The 19,768-nt window shown below is 47.2% G+C and overlaps 1 protein-coding gene across 2 annotated transcripts; it reads left to right on the top strand.

Moving 5' to 3' along the window:
- The first annotated feature begins 165 nt into the window (after nucleotides 1-165).
- On the top strand, nucleotides 166-5,665 carry hormad1 (HORMA domain containing 1). 2 transcript variants are annotated; one of them, XM_034554492.1, is made up of 16 exons: nucleotides 166-496; nucleotides 663-720; nucleotides 1,482-1,626; nucleotides 1,774-1,837; nucleotides 1,946-1,982; nucleotides 2,107-2,127; nucleotides 2,308-2,334; nucleotides 2,451-2,518; nucleotides 3,175-3,326; nucleotides 3,556-3,713; nucleotides 3,826-3,894; nucleotides 4,290-4,350; nucleotides 4,608-4,660; nucleotides 4,817-4,897; nucleotides 5,074-5,127; nucleotides 5,327-5,665. In XM_034554492.1, the coding sequence occupies exons 2-16, from the start codon at nucleotides 685-687 to the stop codon at nucleotides 5,420-5,422; spliced, it is 1,122 nt and encodes a 373-aa protein (XP_034410383.1). In that variant the 5' UTR covers nucleotides 166-496; nucleotides 663-684; the 3' UTR covers nucleotides 5,423-5,665. The 2 variants fall into 2 exon arrangements, with proteins under 2 accessions (XP_034410383.1, XP_034410384.1); XM_034554493.1 differs by lacking the exons at nucleotides 166-496; nucleotides 663-720 and having other exon boundaries at nucleotides 1,603-1,626; nucleotides 1,779-1,837.
- The last annotated feature ends 14,103 nt before the right edge of the window (nucleotides 5,666-19,768 follow it).

Raw genomic sequence — 19,768 nt, 5'->3', positions numbered from 1 at the left:
AGCGACATATACAGTAACCAATAGGCGAGCGGCAAGGGGAGGGGGTACGAATACGAACGGAGCCAATGGCGTGTCATTAATGGGGACGTTCTCCGTGATTGACAGCCCGTCGCCCAATGGGTTTGCGAAGCGGCGACTGGGGGCGGGGCGGAAGGTACGCACTGCATCAACACAAAATATATACATAAAATGCTGGTTTAAAATGTAATATACTCCGCGTTGTATTAATAAATGAATAAATAAACCGCAATGAGTTTAAATTTAGGTTCGGCAGCCATGTTGTTACATATTATATATATTTCCATTAAACTTTGGACTACCTCCATGGCTGTAACTCTCGGTTGCTGCCTGTCAATCAAACAATCAGCGGGAACCGTTACACCGGTGAACCCCTAGCTAGCTTAGCTAGTTAACTAACGTCAGTTAGCTTACTTCCAAAACTTTATAAAACATAAAAAGGCGTACAGACACTGAATAATCTTTCATCCGGTATCATGTAAGTAACGTACCAGTTCCGTCCTCGCTGTTGGAGGCAAATGCGACGTCATAATTAACGAGCTTGTTAGCTAAGTACCGGTGCACTTGCTAGCTGTAGCTTAAAGTAAATTAATGGTTATAAACTCGCTAAAAGCTAAATAATTAATCGTGTTTTCCGCTTTTAGTGTGTGTCCTTCCACCTCTGCAATGGCCGCATGTGTTCAGCAAGTCAGAACATCACAGGTAAAAAAAAAGAAGCATATTTTAATGTTTTAAGTCAGAGTGAATTGTAATTTATTTCACGTGTTTACTGCCCAATTTAAATAACTATATATTAGTACATTAGGGCCTCCTACCACACAATAACTCTTTTTGATAACCTGTATACTAATTTAGGGAGACATCTTTTTATATTCAGATGTCTAAATGGTTAATGATGAATAAAAACAAGTAAAAAAGACAGGGTGAATTGTAATTTTATTTTGGACAGAGCAATACTAAAAATCATTGTATTTTCATCAATATCGTTTGTAAAGATACCAAATGTATAATGAAGATTTTGTGTGTGTAGTGATGCATTTAAATGCCCCCAAATTATAGCTTAAGTTTGAGGCCTACGCAGCAATAACGTTGGTAACTACATGTACTGGTGCATGAGAATAATGAGGCACGTGCACCTTTTTAATGCTGCTTTATGACATTATTTTTAATTGCTTGAAGTAGGTAGAAACTCTTATATGGTGCATTCATATAAGCTACAGTTGAGACCACTTGGTTCGTGGATGAAGGTAAATTATCTTCGAACACCAGGAATTTCTTTTGAAAATAATTTTTCATTGGTTGCCAAATATTTAAAAAAGAAAATCTCCCACCACCGGTTTTTGGTAATATAATGATCCACAACGATATCCTTAATATTTTGCTTATCTTCAGAGAGTTAATGTTCCGTCACTCGTTCAGATGGTTCTTTCTAGAGTTTGCGTTGACTTGTTTCTCTCGTGCAGGAGACTCAGCTGCTGCCCAACCAGATTCTCACCGAGCAGCAGTCCCTGGTCGTCATGAAGAAGCTTCTGGCCATCGCGGTGTCTGGCATCACCTACCTGCGGGGCCTTTTCCCAGAGGACGCCTACGGCAGCAAATATGTTGCAGGTCAGAAAACACACACACACACACACAGAGAAAGAGAGAGAGAGAGAGAGAGAGGCAGTCGTTCGGTGAGTGAGTGAACCCATGCCTGTTTACCGGTATTGGAAACGTCTGCATAATAAGTTTTATTAAATTCTTTTCTTCCCGCAGATCAGAAAGTGATGATCCTCAAAGAGGAGCGCAGCTGTCCCGGTGCCATTCAGATTGTTGAATGGTGAATAACGACGACTTTGACACCGGCTGGCGAAAGACAATATTCACTGTGTGTGTTTGTGTGTCAAAGATAATCAAATGTGTGTGTTATTGACTTTTTTTTCCCCAGGATGCAGGGATGCTTTGAGGCCATCCAGAAGAAGTATGTAAGTCACATTTAACCGTTTCCATGAATCAGATTTGTTTTGTTCTTAAGTCCTTATTTATTAATTTGTTTTTTATCCCGTGTCTCATCAAGTCATTGTTATTTGTTTTATTTCTCCCCACCAGCTGCGGACTGTCATTATGTCTGTGAGTATTTAGCTGATGACTTCTTATGTGGTCTTTTTAAGCGGGCAGATACGAGGAACTGCGGGGCGTACATATTTTTATTTTGTATTTTTTTAGCTGATGTTGCATTACGTCGTAAATTACGACATAAATCCAGAACTAGTCACGATGCTTCTTTTTCATTTGGTCCTTTTTTTTTAGATTTACACGGACCCAGAGCACCCTGAGGTAGTGTACATGCTGTCCTCTTAACATTGTTAATGTTTAACATCTAAACATCTGATCGGATAACAAGCCGTTTATAGGATTATTGCATGTTCTCATATACCGCTGCTATCTTTCAGAAAGTGACTGAGTATTACCAGTTTAAGATCCATTACACAGCAGAAGGAGCGCAGATGGACTTTGAAAGGTGGGCTTCATGAGATGTTCATAAGACATTAAATAAACCAAAAGCAAAAATACAAGTTGGAATCCTCTCTGACACTCACCAACCAGGAAGTCACTTGATTTTCTGTCTAATCAGCGCATGAATTAACCCCTTGAATCCACGTGTGCCTTAAAGTAGGAGAAGGTTTCAGTTCCAGGTTCAGACATAGAATGAAACACGTGCTGCACTATTACATAAAATGAGAAAAAGATATCAGATATCATTTTTAGACTAGAAAACATAGACTGTTAATAAGAAGAAGTGGACGTCGTCGTGGCGACGTTGCCCGTTGGTTTGTGGACCGACGTTTTGAAGCCTCAAGTTCGGTGTTTTGGCCGCTGCCATCTTTGCTTTGTCATAGGTAAACGAAAAGGGACCATCATTGGACTCTGAAGGAGTTACCTGTCAATCATTGTGTAGCCCCGCCCTAAAGCATACCCATCACGCTGTATTGAAGAAGACTTTAAACTAGAGAGATTGAGATCATAAACTCATGTTTACAATGTTTACTGAGGGAATAAATCAAGAGAGAAGTAGTCATTTTCTCCCCCTGGTGGTCAGTAGAGAGAATGCAGCTGAGAGAACGCACGATGGTGAGCCTTTTCTCATTTTTCCCCTCGCCTCCTTTTCTTCGTCAGCAAGAACGACAACCAGGTGTCGGCGATGTCGTGCGGCAACACGAAGAAGGCCAGCATCCTGCTGGTGAGGAAGCTGTACACTCTGATGCAGAACCTCGGTCCTCTGCCCGACAACGTCTACCTCAACATGAAGCTGGCTTACTACGACGACGGTAACTCACAACGGGTTGAATTGAGCTTAAAGGTTTTCAGGCTTTGCACAAGTTTTATATAGATTTATTTGTTACAAAACCCTCATTTCACGAGCTGCAGCTTAAAGCTTTTTTGCCTCCGTGTCACATTATTTAGCCGAGGCTCTAATCTGACTTGAGGGTCAAGCGGTTCTCCTGTGCTATTTCCACGTATTTTAAACGTCTGTCTCATTGTCCGTCCGTCTTCCAGTCACTCCTCAGGACTACCAGCCGCCCGGCTTCAAGGAGGCCGACGGCGACACCCTGGTGTTCGAGAAGGAGCCGGTGAAACTCACCATGGGCGAGGTGGTCACTCCCTTCCACACGTTGAAGTTGGACATGGCCACAGAGAGACGGAGGCTGGAGGAGGTGAAATAAAAGTTTTTTTTTTAAATCCGCCGTCGTTAACGGGGCAGCATTACGCGGGGACCCCCCCCCCCGTCTGTGATTGACAGCTGTGCACGTTGTCGAATGTCTGCAGGTGGAGGAGAGAGTTCAGGCGTCGGGGAAGTGGGTCCTGCAGATGGAGGAGGAAGGCGTCCTGTCGCAGGTCTTATTCTTCTTCAAATAATTATGTGCTCAGTAGGTTTGGGAATTGAAGATGTCATGTTTTTTATCTCTTAAATAAGATGTATATATTTGTTTTTGTTATTTTGTATTCAGTTTATTCTCAAAGTAACGCACCCGCTTCGTCTCTCACCCTCTTTTCTTCATCGTTAACCAACAGCGAGTGCAGTGGTCATGTCCTGTTGTTGTCTTGTCGTAACGTTAAACTTGCAACACTAAGAAAAAGAACATCAACGTCGGCGTGTTTGCAGTAATACAGGAAGCTGTGCGACGTGCGTCATCGCCGTGCGATTTGTGAAACGCTTAAATGTTGCAAAACGTTTGCGCGTGTTTGTCGCAGCGTGTCGACACGTCCAGGTAACACGTTTCGATCTTCAGGCCCATGTGATTGAAGACGCGGAGAGGCCCGACAACGAGGACCTGGACCTGGACTGCTCTGGTGAGTCCTCCAGCCCGGTTCACCTCAACTGTGTGTTTTTATTTATACGTACGCACAAACAAACAAACACACACTGGAGGAGGAGCAGCATTTTAAAAGTCCTTCATTCCGGTTCATGATGAACGTCACTATAAACCGGGAGGTCTCCATCTTGTTGATGTCACATCATTTACGTTGGAACATACAGAGATCCTCTTTAGCCAGAAATCATCATTCATATTATTGGACAAGACGAATGAAACAATTTTTTTTTCAAGAGCTCCAGATGAGCTGTTACAAGAAGAGCGAGAGCTGCGAGAAAGCCGTAGAGGTACGTTTGACTTTGTAGCTTTAATGTTAAGCTTCTGCTGCAGAAGGCAAGGTTTATGCATTAAAAAAAAAAGAAAAACAATTCCTATGAGCCTGAAACCATCAAGAGCTTGAAAAGTTCCACTTTGAGTACTCCTACTAGTCTGTCCCCTCTCAGATGGACACCGAGGAGAAGAAGTCCCCCATCGCAGAGGGCCTGAGGAGGACCCGGAGCGGACGGATCATCAGGTCCACCACGGTCAGTCCTGAGATCCTCTGTGATTGGCTTAGAAAGTAAAGGGAACCAATCAGAATGTTTGTCTTTTAAGACTCAAAGGTCACCCTCCTAACCGGCTTTTTCCTACAATTTAATACAATTAATTACTTGTGTTTTTTTAAATGTGTGTGTGTGTGTGTGTGTGTGTGTGTGTGTAGGAGACACAACTGATGGTGAACACCAAGGCGTTGTCAGCTTTGAAGGACAAAAGTGTGAGAAGCTCCGCCCTCCTGTGATCTGGTTAAATGGAGATTAATGTCTATAAATCTGATGGCAGATCTGTGCTTTTACATGCGTTGGCTTCACAGATGAGTCATCGCTTCTCTTTCTGGTGGGATGTTGTGGACACACACTGTTTACCGTGTGTGTGTGTGTGTGTGTGTGTGTGTGTGTGTCTTCTTCTGCTTTCAGGTCTCTCAGTTCGAAATCCCCGACAGCCAGGAGACGGCGTCCACCTCCGCGCCGGAGAAGCGCCGCAAATTCAGCGAGCCCCGAGAACACTTCTGACCTCGCCGCTGAAGTATTGATTCACATTACATGTTTTAAAAAAACAAAAGTCTATTTTTACTACACGCTCCCCACTTCTTTTTCAATGTTTTGGGGGTTGCGATGCGAGTTTGTTTGCAGTTCCCTCGAACGTAGTAACGAACAAATGATTTATATTCACGCGGTTGTTTCGGTTGAATTTCAACGGTTTTTGTTTTGGGCACCATGACTTCATACTTTAATAAATAAACTAAACCGATGTGACATCCGGGAAGTACTTTCAGGAGCTGCGAGGAAGGAGAGGATTACTTTCTTTCTCCTTTAACCTGTAATCTGAGAACTTATTGGAAATAGACACGTGGCGTTGGACCAAAGAAAATAAGACATTATTTACTTAATTGAGTAGTTTTTGTACATTTTATTTTTATAGTTTAAGTAGAAGAAGCGTCTAGTTTTGTATTTTTCTAGGTCGATGTCAGTATAGATCATAAAAAGGTGTTTTCAGAAAGAGACAAAAACTATTGTGCAGAAGAACACAGAGGTACACACACACAATGGTGTAGATTATTATTATTATTATAATAAGTAATCATTATTTTTAAAAACTAAAAAGAAGTAACCACCGTAAAAAGTTCACTCTTAACGCCTTTAACAATTAGATGTTTTTCTCTATATATAATTTGTTATTATAAAAGTATGCATTGTTGAGCCTCTGTTTTATCAAAATATAACGATAAAGAAAAAAATTACTTAGTCTTTCAGTTCGTCATTTTACGGATTACTAATTTCTGATGAGACATTTTGAGGAGGAATCGAACGCGTTTAAAAAAAATAATAATAATAATTCTGGCCCTATGGACTGTAATGTATTGAAATTATTCTTAAGGAATAACCTTGAGATGTACCAAAGGGGATCCTCAACGACAATTACGCAATACAAGCACAATTAAGACAACACATTTAAAAACTACAAGATCATTTTATTTTATAGAAAATAAATAAATACAAATCGGGAGGTTGTCCTCAGACCGAGCATGAAAATGGACCACGGGAAGAAGAGGCGATAGAAAAGCCTGAAAATTGGTCGTCTTCTACCGTGTTTCAGCTTCCTAGACTCAGGAAACGCCACTCATTTGCATGCGAGGTGCCTTAAATGAAGCTGTTAAGTGAAAGTGGATTATATCTGTACACGGTGACCTTTGGGCCCAGATAAGACCCCTGCCCCGCCCCGCCCCCCCTCCATCAGCAACCTCCCGCCCGGACAAGCTGTGTGTTTTTAATCTCCTATTGTTTTTCCCAGAGAGGGACATTGGCTGATAGACTGCCTTAACCCACTGCGGATCAATACTGCAGGAAGCCTTTGTGATGCATATCCAAGCAGCCCCCGCCTGTGTGTGTGTGTGTGGGGGGGGGGGGGCTCCATCAAATCAGCCCTCACTTCCTCACGAGGGGGCATTGTCTCAGCCACCGCGCTCATTTCATTGTCTGCGTTCTTTTTATGGGTATTTCTGATAGCAGAATGGACGCACACACACACACACACACACGCGTGCTTTATGAGCTGTGAAATGAATCAGGGTTAGCTAACCTCACCGCCGGCCTCCACTGGCATTTTTCAACCCTTTTTTTTATTTTTTTTTTATTAGTATCTTGACGATGACGGGGGGGTGGGGGGGGTCCTCTGGTTATTGATAAGGGATGCGTCATGTCTCGGTAGATGACCCACATCTCGGTCGCGGGAGGTGAACCGATGGATGGCGCCTGAAAGGCAAAGTGTGTCCAACGCCACGGAAAATGTAAAAATACACTTTTACCACTTTAAATAACTGCAAAAAACCACACGTTTTAAGGGTCGACCGTGTGTTCTACGTCTGAGAAAGTGTGTGTGTGTGGGCGGGGGGGGGGGGGGGGGGGGGGTAATGGAATCTAAATTGCAGTTTTATTTCGCCTCCACCCTCGATCCCCGGGACTCTACATCATTTCTGTACGCACACGTCGCCCAGAAATGAATTCTGAAATTAAATTCAGGGACACACACGTCCAACGGTCAGTGTTGACAGATCAATCAGCTGGACAAACAACAGGAGGGTGGGGGTGGGGGTGGGGGGGGCCCTCTGCTGGCCAATCAGATGGCTCTGGTCCGGGGCCGGTCGAGGTCGAGGCACCCTGACGGACAGACAGCCACCCATCCGCAGATTAAAGCCGGCTTCTGTGGGCCGACGGCGGCGCTGCAGTGATTGTGCCTGCAGGGCCTGTGGGCCCCAAGGGTGGGGGCCGGGCTTTACAGAGGGGGGGGGGGGGGGGGGGGGGGGGGGGCGTCCAGCCCAGGCACCGCGACCCCTCTGACCTTGCCAGAAGGGCAGCAAATGTTTCCGAGCTGATTAGCGCCTCCCCAGTCACTGTTAACCCTTCCAGGCAGAATAATCCAGGAGACATGTCACTCAGATGGGATCCGCTTAAAACAATATTCAGTTTGTATTAAACATTCTTACACTGTTGCACATTTACATAAAACGGCATGTTGGCCGAGGTTAAAGGTATCGAAGTAGTTGAGCAGCAGTATGTTCCTTTTTAATACTAGATTACTAGATATTTCATCTTATTTGGCGGCCGTAGTAACTTCTCCAGATCACACCGGATGCGTTTCCACGACGACGCAATACACAAACGGCACAACGCCGTGAAACCGTACGACGACGACTTCTTTTTTAACTTTTCGATCAGGTCGCTGTTTCTGTCAAACATATTGTAGTTTAAATAAAGACGATGTTTTGAAAACCATAAAGAAAGATACAAATACACTTTAAAAAAAAAAGAAGAGTGAAACCAACAGGAGAGTAAAAATACGCAATTAAAATGCGCATTGAATAAAAGTCAGTGTGCAGCAAGAAAACCCATAACCCTTTATTCAAAAGACCACTTTTACACTGTTATTATTATTATTGTTATTGTTATTATTTACCCGAGGCTGTCTATACGTATACTCCACCACAGTGTGTCGACAAGGAGAGGGAAAGAACCTCGTACTGTAAAAAAATAAATGAAAGAAAAGCAGGTGTATGAATTTACAAGCAGGGAGGAGACGTCCTGAACGACCACAAGGGGGCGACGAGTAGCCACGGAAACGAGCTGCGTGTCACCCATCCAGAGAAGAGGGGGAGAGAGAGAGAGAGAGAGAGCAGGCCTGAGTCAGCTGTACAGTTGGCCTCCGCACTGTACGCAATTTAAAAAGCACGCGCTCCCTCCAAACAGCCAACGCGGGGCTATTCAACCCGTCTTTTGAGAGGCGGCGCGGCCGAGTCAACCGTATTGATCCGAATATGTGGATGATAAGTAAAGAAGGAGGGGAGGGTGGTGTGTGTGTGTGTGTGTGTGTGTGGGGGGGGGGGGGGGGAGCAGGTGGCGGTGGGCCTGCACATTCAGGGGTTTAGCCGCTCACCGGGCTGTATGGTCGGCGGCGGCCGGCACCTATACGACGAAGCAGATGCTCAAAGCAATGGGATGTGCCCCGTTGTGATCAGAGTGGACAGCTGAATTGTTTACCACCAAAGGGCCCTTTTCTTCACAATGGAGGCCCCCGCCGCACTGACACACTGATGGGGGGGGGGGGGGGGGGTTCATCGAGGCACAGGGGGTTTATAGGGCGAGCCTCGGTCCGTACCCCCTTTTTTTGGTAGTTTTTTTTTCTTTCCTTTCTCTGTGCCCCCCCCACTCCCCTCCTATCTCCTCCATAGAGCGCCCCCCCCCCCCCCCCCCCAACACCCTAAAGCTACCGGAGGGCAGGGGTTTAAATGTCACGCTTGGCCATCAGAGCGCCCCAGCCCCCGGCTCGTGTCTCCTAGGGGGGGTCGGGGAGAGACAGGGAGCGAGAGTGTAAAGCTAAGGGGAGGGAGACACTCGCCCCCCCCCCCCCCCCCCACACACACTCTTGCACCCATTGTCCATGGCGATAGGCATGAGCTGCTAACTGACTCCAGGTCGGAGTGTGTCCTCTCGCCACGCGCCCCGGCCACAAAGGCCCTCTGAGGGGGCTTTTTTGTTTTGTTCCCCCCCCCCCCCAAACCGCCCACCGACCAATAGCAGCATCCGTCACGGTGCGTCCGACAGAGCAGCTTTAAAAAAAATTTTTAAAAGTGTGTGTGTGGGGTGGGGGTGGGGGGGGTGAACTCTTAAAAGAGTGATGGGACACGGCGCTCCACGGGATCGTTCCACATCGCACTCCGGTGAGCTCTTACGTGGCCCAAAAGAAAAAAAAATCGATGCTAACTTTTTGTGCGTTCAGTCACATCAGAGGGAGTTCAAAGCGTTAGTGTGTGTGTGTGTGTGTGGGGGGGGGGGGGCAACTTTCTTCCTTTTTTTTTTGTTGCTTCCCGGCACCAAGGTCCCGGCCCGTACTTAACCGACACCGGCGAGGCCGAGTGCGTCGCGTACCTATTTGTTTCTAAATAGCGACGCGCTTTTGACCTTGAGCCACGAGACGCACGTGTGCGCGGCCCGGGAACCATCCCTCCTGTCGGGGGAGGGGGGGGGGGGGGGTTGACCTTGAACCGCCAAAAGGCGCCCGGCGTAGCTGAGTGCACAAACTCATTTAACTCCCGGGGTTTTTTTTCTGCTATCGACGTGCTGTAATCGCTAACATTACGGACGATGAATAACTACCGGCCGTCGTACACACCTGCGCGGTACGTCGCCGCGACGACGGTCAGGTGACGGCGAGGGGCGCCGCGTCCCTCGATTCTACACCCAATCAACGGCGTAGATCACTCCTGTGCTTCACTCTTTTCTCTTGAGCGCATGCCTCCATGTGAACACTTACCCTCCAGCATCAGCTGTGTGTGTGTGTGTGTGTGTGTGTGTGTGTGTTTTTCTCCCCTCTCTCTCTCTATTGATCGTTTTTAAAATGGGTGAATTTACTGTAGTTTCTGCAGAGACCCAAAGAAATGATTACGGTCAACAGAGCCGGAGCCGGAATGTTTAAGGGGCTTTTCATCACTGAGGCCGAGGGGCTTAGTGGTCAAGTATTCACGAAGGAGACACGGGAGGAGACGAGGAGACTCAAAAAGATCGTTGGAACTGGTTGAAAGGTTTTAATAACTTTTTATTCCCGTTTGATCTGAGTGTTGTTTCGCAATGATCGGCGTATTAAATGTGACCGTTTCGTAGCTTTGAGGCGACTTTAACTCCTATTTATTTTAGTTTATTTGGACCGAACCAGAGCGAGATGAACAAAGATGTCTGTTTTGTGGACGTTAATAAGTCGTAATAATTGTCCAAATCCTCAGTTGACTTCAACACGCGTCTCATAGCTTCACCGGCGATACATTACTGTGATGTCATCTCTGTTGTGTCCATTGTTACAGCTTCTATTGTTTCATGTGAAGGTACTTGAGTCCCCTGCAAGCGCCATACAAATAAAATGCATTATTATTATCATTGTTAAATTATCGGGACGTCTTCTGAAACTAAAACCTTCCCCGTCCACCCGGCGACCCCCTTTTTTGTGAGCCCACGTGCACGTGACCGCTCTCATGCACGTGGGCGTGTGCGTGACGCTGTAAACAGGAAGCAGCTTTATCTTCACGAAAAGAAAAAAAAAAAGAGGGATCGGACATTTTCTTTCTATATTTTTCAGTGGTCACTAAACGTTCTCCGGTGACACTCGTAGTGGACCTCGAAGGTCCCGGCTTCAAATCTGGTTCCAACAACAAAAACATTTAAAATACTCTCCCTGATGTTAATTTGTTTCTCAAAAAAAAAAGAATTACACCCACATATCCAGACTCCTGTGCAAACATTGTTTTTATTTAAAGGAGAGAAAAAAAAGTCTCCTGGTGCATTCTTGTTTGAGTTTCCTGCATTTTGGGATTCAATAAGTAGCAAGAAAACTTAAGAAATATCACAACCTAAATCTCCCCTCTTTGAAAATTACAGATTCTACGCACGTGCACTTATGTTTAATTTTAGTTTATTTCCAAAGTTGCCCTGCTGACCGCTACGGGCCTCCAGTAAGATTCTGACTTTTAAGTGAGAACAGTGTGTGTGTGTGTGTGTGTGTGTGTGTGTGTGTGTGTGTGTGTGTGTGTGTGTGTGTGTGTGTGTGTGTGTGTGTGTGTGTGTGTGTGTGTGTGTGTTTTATTTCACCGGAGCCAAAAAAAATAGTCTCAGTTGTTGATAAAACTGAAACAGAAAAGTTTATTTTTTGGTGCACGCAGATTCGTCCCCCGCATGGAGCACAGTAACATTTCATAATCGCCGTGATCAAAATGAAATCACAACAATAATATAATAATAATAATAATAATAATAGTGCTACATGGTTGCGATTCCTCAGGCGAATAATTAAATCCGGCGAGGGGAATAATAAAAAAAACAATGGCGTCTGTCAGAAAGCAGCGAAACACACACTGAACCGGGTCACTGCTGTCGGCCTTTGACTAAAGTTGCCCAGGAAGTTTTGAATGTACATTTCATATACAGTAACTCCAGAGTTTGACCACGTACACAAGCTGCCGCGGGGCAAAAGAAAAAGTTGTTCCTATTCTCTCTCTCTCTCTCTCTCTCTCTCTCGGCCTTGGGAGGTTGACTTCTGCCCTGCCAGTGTTTTCCTCCTCTTCAGGCTTTGAGGGCTTTTCATCTCGCCAAGGTGCAAGGGCAGCCACTTCTCTCCTCTCATGGCCCCTCACACACACACACACACACACACACACACATTTCCATTTTAGCTGTATAGCGTGCGAGATTAGTAGCTCCACCACCCCAAGGCTGGCTTAAGACGGGAAGGGAGGTGTTGGTGGGATGCGTGGGGGGGGTGGAGAGGACCCCCCCACAGACTTGATTCTTCTGTGGATCCTCAAAAACACACATGTGCTGGTTTCTGTTAGGACGAGCTGTCAACTGGAAGGCCTCACATGCAGCTGGCTGTCTTTTGGGTTTCTTTCACTTTGAATAAAACATCTGTTTTTAAGTTGGAAATATTTTGTCTTTTGTTCTTTTTTATTTTCCCTCTTAAGGAGAGATTCTCAGAAACGCCATTATTCTGCATTTCAATAGTGATAGAAGTACAATTTAGATTACATATATATGTGAACTATATATATATATATATATATATATATATATATATATATATATAGAAACATACATATATGTATATATACACTTCTACTCCTACTTTTTCTTCTTCTACTTCTACATTACATGTCATTTAGCTGACGCTTTTATCCAAAGCGACTTACAATAAGTGCATTAAACCATGAGTCCAAACTCAGAACAACAAGAATCAAGAGATTAGCTGAGAGATGAAGAAGTGGTCAGAGACGTGAAGTGGAGTTACAGTGAGGTCAGATGTAGAGCAGTTTCTGGTGAAAATATAGTCGAGGTGGTTGCCCGGCTTTGTGAGTAGGAGGGGAAGGACTGAGCGAGAGAGCAAAGGAAGACGGTAAGAGTAGCAGGTCACATGACTTCTCTGTCTGGATGTTCAAGTCACCAAGAAGGATAAGCGGGGGGAGGGGTTCTAAGAAGTTCGACACGAGGATGTCTAGTTCTTCCAAGAAATCTCCCAAAGAACCAGGAGGACAACAAAATGTAGTTGAACCGGATGAGTAACTGTCACAGCATGAAACTCAAAAGTCGGTGGGGTTAAAAGCAGGTAGAGAGAAAAACACCATTTGGGTGAGATGAGTAAACCTGTACCACCACCCCCACTATGTGGGTCTGGATGTGTGGCTGAAGGAGAAGGCAGAGGAGAGGACAGCAAGGGTAGATGTGTTGTGTGTTGTGATCCAAGTCTCAGTGAGAGCCAGGAAGTCCAGCGATTGCTTGATAGCAAAACCAGAAATAAAGTCTGCTTTGCGGTTAGCTGATAGACAATTCCAGAGGCCCCCTGTGATGAAAAGACTCCTCCGAGTCTCGACTCTAACGAAAGACTCCTAGGTCTTTATCCTCCGAGTCTCGTTTCCAACGAAAGACCTTTATCCTCCAAGTCTCGACTCCAACAAAAGACTCCTAGGTCTTCATCCTCAGAGTCTTGACTCCAACGAAAGACTCCTAGGTCTTCATCCTCAGAGTCTTGACTCCAACGAAAGACTCCTAGGTCTTTATCCTCTGAGTCTTGACTCCAACGAAAGACTCCTAGGTCTTTATCCTCTGAGTCTCGACTCCAACGAAAGACTCCTAGGTCTTTATCCTCTGAGTCTTGACTCCAACGAAAGACTCCTAGGTCTTTATCCTCTGAGTCTTGACTCCATGAAAGACTTCTAGGTCTTTATCCTCCGAGTCTTGACTCCAACGAAAGACTCCTAGGTCTTTATCCTCTGAGTCTTGACTCCATGAAAGACTCCTAGGTCTTTATCCTCCGAGTCTGTGTCGGCCACTCGCCCAGACGTTCGTTAATGGAACGGCCAGCAATCGGGACCCAGTGGGCTCAGAACAATAGCTGATATTTCCTTTAATCGGTGAGGATCAAGGTTGACAAGAATCTCTACTTCCTGCCAACGCTGAATTAAGGATAGGATCAGACAGTATAGACTAGCAATCTAGTAGCACCAATACAGCAAATACAATAGTACTCTAGCAGATAAACTTATTTAAAGAGGGTAGTTAGCCCGGATCCAAGTGGTCCAGTAGTCTAGCCTCACAGGTAGAGATCCACACTACTTATACTGCTTCTTCTTCCTCGTCCTAATCGTCACACATAAGAAAACAAACCCTTCTTTAATGTAATGTGGGTGAACTGACGCTTTAACTTATTGCCTCGTCTCTGAGAATGATGCATACACGTTTAATCTTAACTACAGAATAATGCCTGTGAACAAAGCATGCACAGGCCTATTAGTGGACCCACAATGGCAGGACACCAGACCATTTGACCAGAGCCCCCCTCCCTCCAACAAGCCCATCAGGCAGATCCGGCATCCTGTGGCAACAGCAGCCGTTGCAACTGACCCGTAACATGTGGCCCGACTACAACTAAATTGTGGCTGAATTATTGATACGGTGGCGTCGGCCGCTTTGCAAGCGGGGGCCATGAAAGGGAGCCGACATGGGAATGGTCTGCTAATTTTATATGGGAGCCTCAGGGCACATTCCTCCCAGTGAAGACCAAACATATTGACATGTGTGTGTGTGTGTGTGTACGGGGGAGAGACAGAGAGAGAATAATGGACAATGTGACCGGGCGGCTCTGGTTTTGTCTCTTTCTGTAAATACGTCTGCAGACCCCGAGCTCCCTGAGCACCCCGGTGTCACGCACGCAGTCTGCAGGGTGCAAACGTATGCAATGTGCATGTTTCACGTGCATTGTCCAGTGGGGTATCGATACTAACGTATAGGGGGGGGGGGGGGGGGGGGGGGGGGGGGGGGGGGGGGGGGGGGGGGGGGGGGGGGGGGGGTGCTTGTAGCTATAAGCTGAGGTTGTTGACCGTCAGCGAGCTGGCCCGGTTAATTTCTCCAGAAGCGCCCGAAAAGCCTTTTGTGTTCCTCGGTGCACTTTTTATTTCCACCTCTCTCGGAGATGACCGTGCCTCGGGGCGACAGAGACACCTCGAGGAGCTGCCCACCTTTAAATCCGCCGCGCCGCGACTTCGACCGTGACCCCCTCGCTCGGAGGGATCCCTCAGGCGAGATTTAAACGAGCTCCCCCAGGTCCGCCTCCTCTGTTCACCGTCGCAGGGTTGCTTCTTTAAAGACGCGAGCCGGGCCCTCTCTGAAGCTTGTTTTTGTAAAAATGTATGTGAATACATATTTATATTTATATATATATATATATATATATATATATATATATATAGAAGGTTTGGATGAATTTATAGAGAGTCGTACACATGTGGGTAAATGTTCCGTGACACGAATGTGTAAACTGTGCCAGAGAGAAGAAAAGGGCTGAGGGAATGCAAAGGGCCCTGCAACCAACAGCCATTCTTTCCCTCCTTCTTTCCCTTTTTATTTCCTTTTCTCCCTTTCTTTACTTCCTTACTTTTTATTTCCTTTCCTTTCTTCCTCCTCTCCCTTTTTTATTTCCTCTCTTTCCTTCTCTCCCTTTCATTATTTCCTCGCTTTCCTTCTTTCTCTCCCTTTTAATTTCCTTTCCTTCTCTCCCTTTCTTTATTTCCTCTCATTCTTTCTATCTCCCTTTTCATTTCCTTTCCTTCTTTCCCTTTCTTTATTTCCTCTCATTCCTTCTATCTCCCTTTTCATTTCCTTTCCTTCTTTCCCTTTCTTTATTTCCTCTCTTTCTCCTCCTTTCTTTCTTTCCTTCCTCTTTTTCCTTCGTTCTGCCCCTTTACCTTTCCTTCCTTCCTTCTCTCCCATCTTTATTTCCTCTCTGTCGCTCCCTTTCTTTATTTTCTCTCTTTCCTTCGTTCTGTCCCCTTTCCTTTCTTCTCTCTTTCTTTCCTTCATTCCTTCTCTCCCTTTCTTTATTTTATCTCTTTCCTTCGTTCTGTCCCTTTTCCTTTCCTTTCCTTCCTTCCTTCCTTCTCTCTCTTTCTTTCCTTCCTTCCTTCCTTCTCTCCCTTTCTTTATTTCCTCTCCTTCTCTACCTTTCTTTATTTCCTCTCTTTCCTTCGTTCTGTCCCCCTTCCTTCCTTCTCTCTCTTTCTTTATTTCCTCTCCTTCTCTACCTTTCTTTATATCCTCTTTCCTTCCTTCTCTCCCTTTCTTTATTTCATCTTTTTCCTTCGTTCTGTCCCCTTTCCTTCCTTCCTTCTCTCTCTTTCTCTATTTCCTCTCCTTCTCTACCTTTCTTTCTTTCCTCTCTCTCCTTCCTTCTCTCTCTCTCTCTCTTCTTTCTCTTCTCCAGAAGGGAACCCCGGTGCTGTAAACACCAGCCCACCTTTCCCATATCTGCATGTCCTCAGACTTCGGGCGTTTTCCCGTTCAATCCTCATCTCATTTATTCTTCTTTCTCATTAAATACTATCGCTTACATTTTTCACGGTTCTCCCCTTCTCCATTTTTCCTATTACGGAGGACGAATGGCGAGAAAAGGCGTACAATATACAGCCTATTGATCCACGCCCATCACTGCAGAAAAAAAGTCGGTTCAGGAGGGGAGATCGGGGGGGGGGGACTGGACACGGCGATCGATAACCTACTCTATCAGCCGTTTCCATGGCAACCGGCCGAGCAAGGACAGAGGGCTGCCGTGCATTCTGCACCTGTCTGTTCGGTGCACCTATTGTGATAATGAAAAACGAACGCAGAGGTGAGCCCGGCGTCAACTTCCACAATTAAAGAAATTACATCATAAAGGTTAATGGCTGGAGAAGGGGGGGGTTGAAAAATGGAAGCCGTGGGGGAGGTTGGGAAGGGGGTTTCGGTGACCTCCTCGTCTGCCTGATGTGGGTTGAAGGACGCTCGAAGGCAAACTAGGTTGCAGCAAGTCGGGCGCAAATCCGGGGTTTCTGGGTTATTTCCAGAAAGGAAAAAAAAAACAAAACACACGAATGGCAGTTTGAAACGGTCCGTTGTTTCCCGGCAGTGGGAGGCGTGGGCCTCTTTTGTGGTTCGACCCCAATTTGGAGGTCGAGCGAGCGTGATCAATGTGCCGGCCATTAGCTCACCGTGAGCAACCGTACAGGAGCAGGGGAGGGCGGGCGGGCGGGGGGCGGGGGGGGGTCCAGAGCCTTTTCTGATCAAAACCCAGCAGGCAGAGCCAGACCGACCGTCGGGAGAACCCGACACCCAGACGGCCACCGCGTCGCCGTCTGTCTGGACCGAACTTCCAGCCGCACCCTCCCTTTTTCTTTTTGAACCGGAGGCTCATCGGCGCTGACGCCGGGTTCAACCTAAGTGGAGAGGATGGATATCATGATCCGGGGGCCCGTGTTGATCATGTGCCGTATTGATCGCCAATCGAAACTACTGCTGAAAACGCAGGATTGAGCTGGGAGGGAACGAGAGAGAGAGAGAGAGAGAGAACGAGAGAGACAGAGAGACAGAGAGAGAGAGAGTGGGAGGGAGGCAATCAGCTGTGGCTTTTCTCGCTGCTCTGGTTGCCAACGCTGCTGCAGAGGAGGAAATGGCGGTTTCGTCGAGTGTCGTGCACCGCAAGTGCAAAGCAAACCAGCCTGCATGCATTTCTTTGAGGGGGTGCCTCCCCCCCCCCCCCCCCCGTAGTGGTGGATTCGGGTTCTCGCTGACGAATGACAGATCACAAACGGGTTCGCTTGACGTCGGCGAGGCAGCAGAGACCGCGAGCTGTTGACGGGGGCACGTGCGGCTCTGCGGTGTTGTTCAGCGGGCCACTGGCCACTGCGTTGACCTTTGACCCCCCCCTCCCCATCCATGCACTGGCCTTCATTGTTAGGGGGAGGAGGAGCAGGAGGAAGAGGGAGTAGAGTGGGGAATAGATGACCCTTGGGCTCCTTGCGTTTGGATCCTCCCTCCCCCACAGCCTCACCCCTCCCAACCCTACACCTCCATCCATCCCTCCCCCCTTTGCCCCCCCACCCCCCACCCCCCCTGCACACACACACGCACACACGCTCCATCTCTTGCCGATCAATGACAGTTTCATGTGGCTTCTCTGGGCCTGCAGTGACGTGTGTCCTATTGATTTATCGACATTACTCCAGGCAAGCGAACCCAGAAGCCCCCTCTCTCAGTAGGCAGCCGGGCCCCCCCCCCCCCCCCCCGGCCCATGCCAAGTCATCCAACTGTACCCGTCTCTCTGGAAGCAGCAGCGCATTAGCCGCACACAGACAAGCAGTAATTTTCATGTGTGGATGCATGTCTGCGTATGTCACCGAGAATGCTTTTAAGCACCAAACGCCTCCCTCCCTCCCTCCCTCTCTGCCTCCCTGCCCATCTAGTTTCTGCACGCCCCCCCTCCCCCCCCCTCCCCTCTTTCCTGCACTCCATGGGACATGTAATGGGGACAATGACCGGGACACCCCGGCACTCACAACACATTTGCGGCCGCCCCAGATTTCCAGAGGCGACTATTCCACTTTTATGGTTAAGAGGTTCTTTTCTTTGGTCCGTGTCAATGTCATGCCTCTGTGGCCATGGTCCATCCCCCCCCCCCCCCCCCCCCCCCCCCCTTCCTATCTTTTACAGGAGGTGGGGGTGCGAATCAGACAAGCCCATCCTTTTACACTCCCCACCTCCCCAAGGCTCTCCCGTGTCCAGTGAAAGGCCAGTGGATGCAGCGAGAGGAGGGGTAGAGGGCAGCTGGACACTCCCCGTGGCCTGGCTAGCCGCTGATGTTGGGGTAGTAAGAGGGAGGGGGGGGGGGGGGGGGGGGTCCACTACCATTAGGATAGGACTGCTACGGTGGCAGCTGGCCCCTAAAAAAAGAAGGAGGAGGAGGAAGGGAGGGGGGGTCAGGGGAGGCTCAGAGATCAGTGACCTGGCCACAGTGTCCAGCTGGGAGGTCATTTCACGGCCCACCTCCAGCCACGTGCTGGACGACCATCTGGGGATTCCCCCCCTCCTACAACAGAGGTAGCTTCATCTTCTTAGTTGCAAGGATGACCAACAACAAAAGTCAAGAAATCTGTCAGCCTGATCTGGGGGGGGGGGTGGGGGGGGGGGGGGGGGGGGTCTGCAGCTGCCTGTTGTTGCTTGGCATCAAGTGCGGCGCATCTGCTGTTTAATGCAATGCGGAGCCGATCCGACGCAGACATGGAGGCCAATATACTGTTCATTCACTTCTTCAGGCCGGAGATGAAGATTATTTTCAGCATTTATATTTATGTTTTTTTTTTTTTTTTGTATTAATCGTTTTCATGTCCTTTTGTTTCTCCTTCTTCTTTATCTTCAGGCATTTTACAGAGATCGAGATTTCATGTCTCAGATTATTAAGCTCGATATTTGAAAACATTGAAAAGTAGCAAAATCTTTTGACATTTGAGAAGCAGCCATTTTTTTTTTTTGCTTCTTCATTGATTATGAAAATTGCAGTTTTTTTTTTCTGTCAGTCTATAAACCGAAAAAAAAAAAAGACCATAGTTCCAGTCTCTGCTGGACTGCACCACTGAATCCCTGAAAGGTTAAAGGTGTTTTAAATTGCTCCTCCAAAGTGCAGAAGGGGGGGTCGGGGGGTGGGGGGGGGGGGGGGGGGGTGGGGGGGGGTCTCAGCAGTCCAGATGGACCACCAGATTCTCTTTTAGCTGAGCCGTTCAGTTTGATGGCTCCGATCGGAGAACAGATTAGCACGGGTTTGTTGTCAGTGCCCCCCCCCCCCCCCCCCCCCCCCCACACACACACACACACACCCTCTCCTCCCCCTGCTTTCTTCCTCCTCCCCCATCCTTTCATCGTCCCCTTCCTTCTCCCCGAGCCTTCTGTCTTAAACTGTTTAAAGTGATCGAATTTTTTATTTTTGTTGTTGCCCCTCCTCCTCTCGATGTGGTCGGAGAGGGG

This window comes from Cyclopterus lumpus, chromosome 16 (genome assembly GCF_009769545.1).
Source record: "Cyclopterus lumpus isolate fCycLum1 chromosome 16, fCycLum1.pri, whole genome shotgun sequence".
NCBI lineage: Eukaryota > Metazoa > Chordata > Actinopteri > Perciformes > Cyclopteridae > Cyclopterus > Cyclopterus lumpus.
This window is presented reverse-complemented; position numbering and strand designations above follow the sequence as displayed.

Excerpts from the sequence above, each read along its gene's own strand:
- hormad1 (XM_034554492.1), top strand. The coding sequence starts at position 685 with ATGGCCGCATGTGTTCAGCAAGTCAGAACATCACAG. Across the intron at positions 3,327-3,555 it reads GCTGGCTTACTACGACGACG|TCACTCCTCAGGACTACCAG; the intron begins GTAACTCACAAC and ends TCCGTCTTCCAG. Across the intron at positions 3,895-4,289 it reads AGGAAGGCGTCCTGTCGCAG|GCCCATGTGATTGAAGACGC; the intron begins GTCTTATTCTTC and ends TTCGATCTTCAG.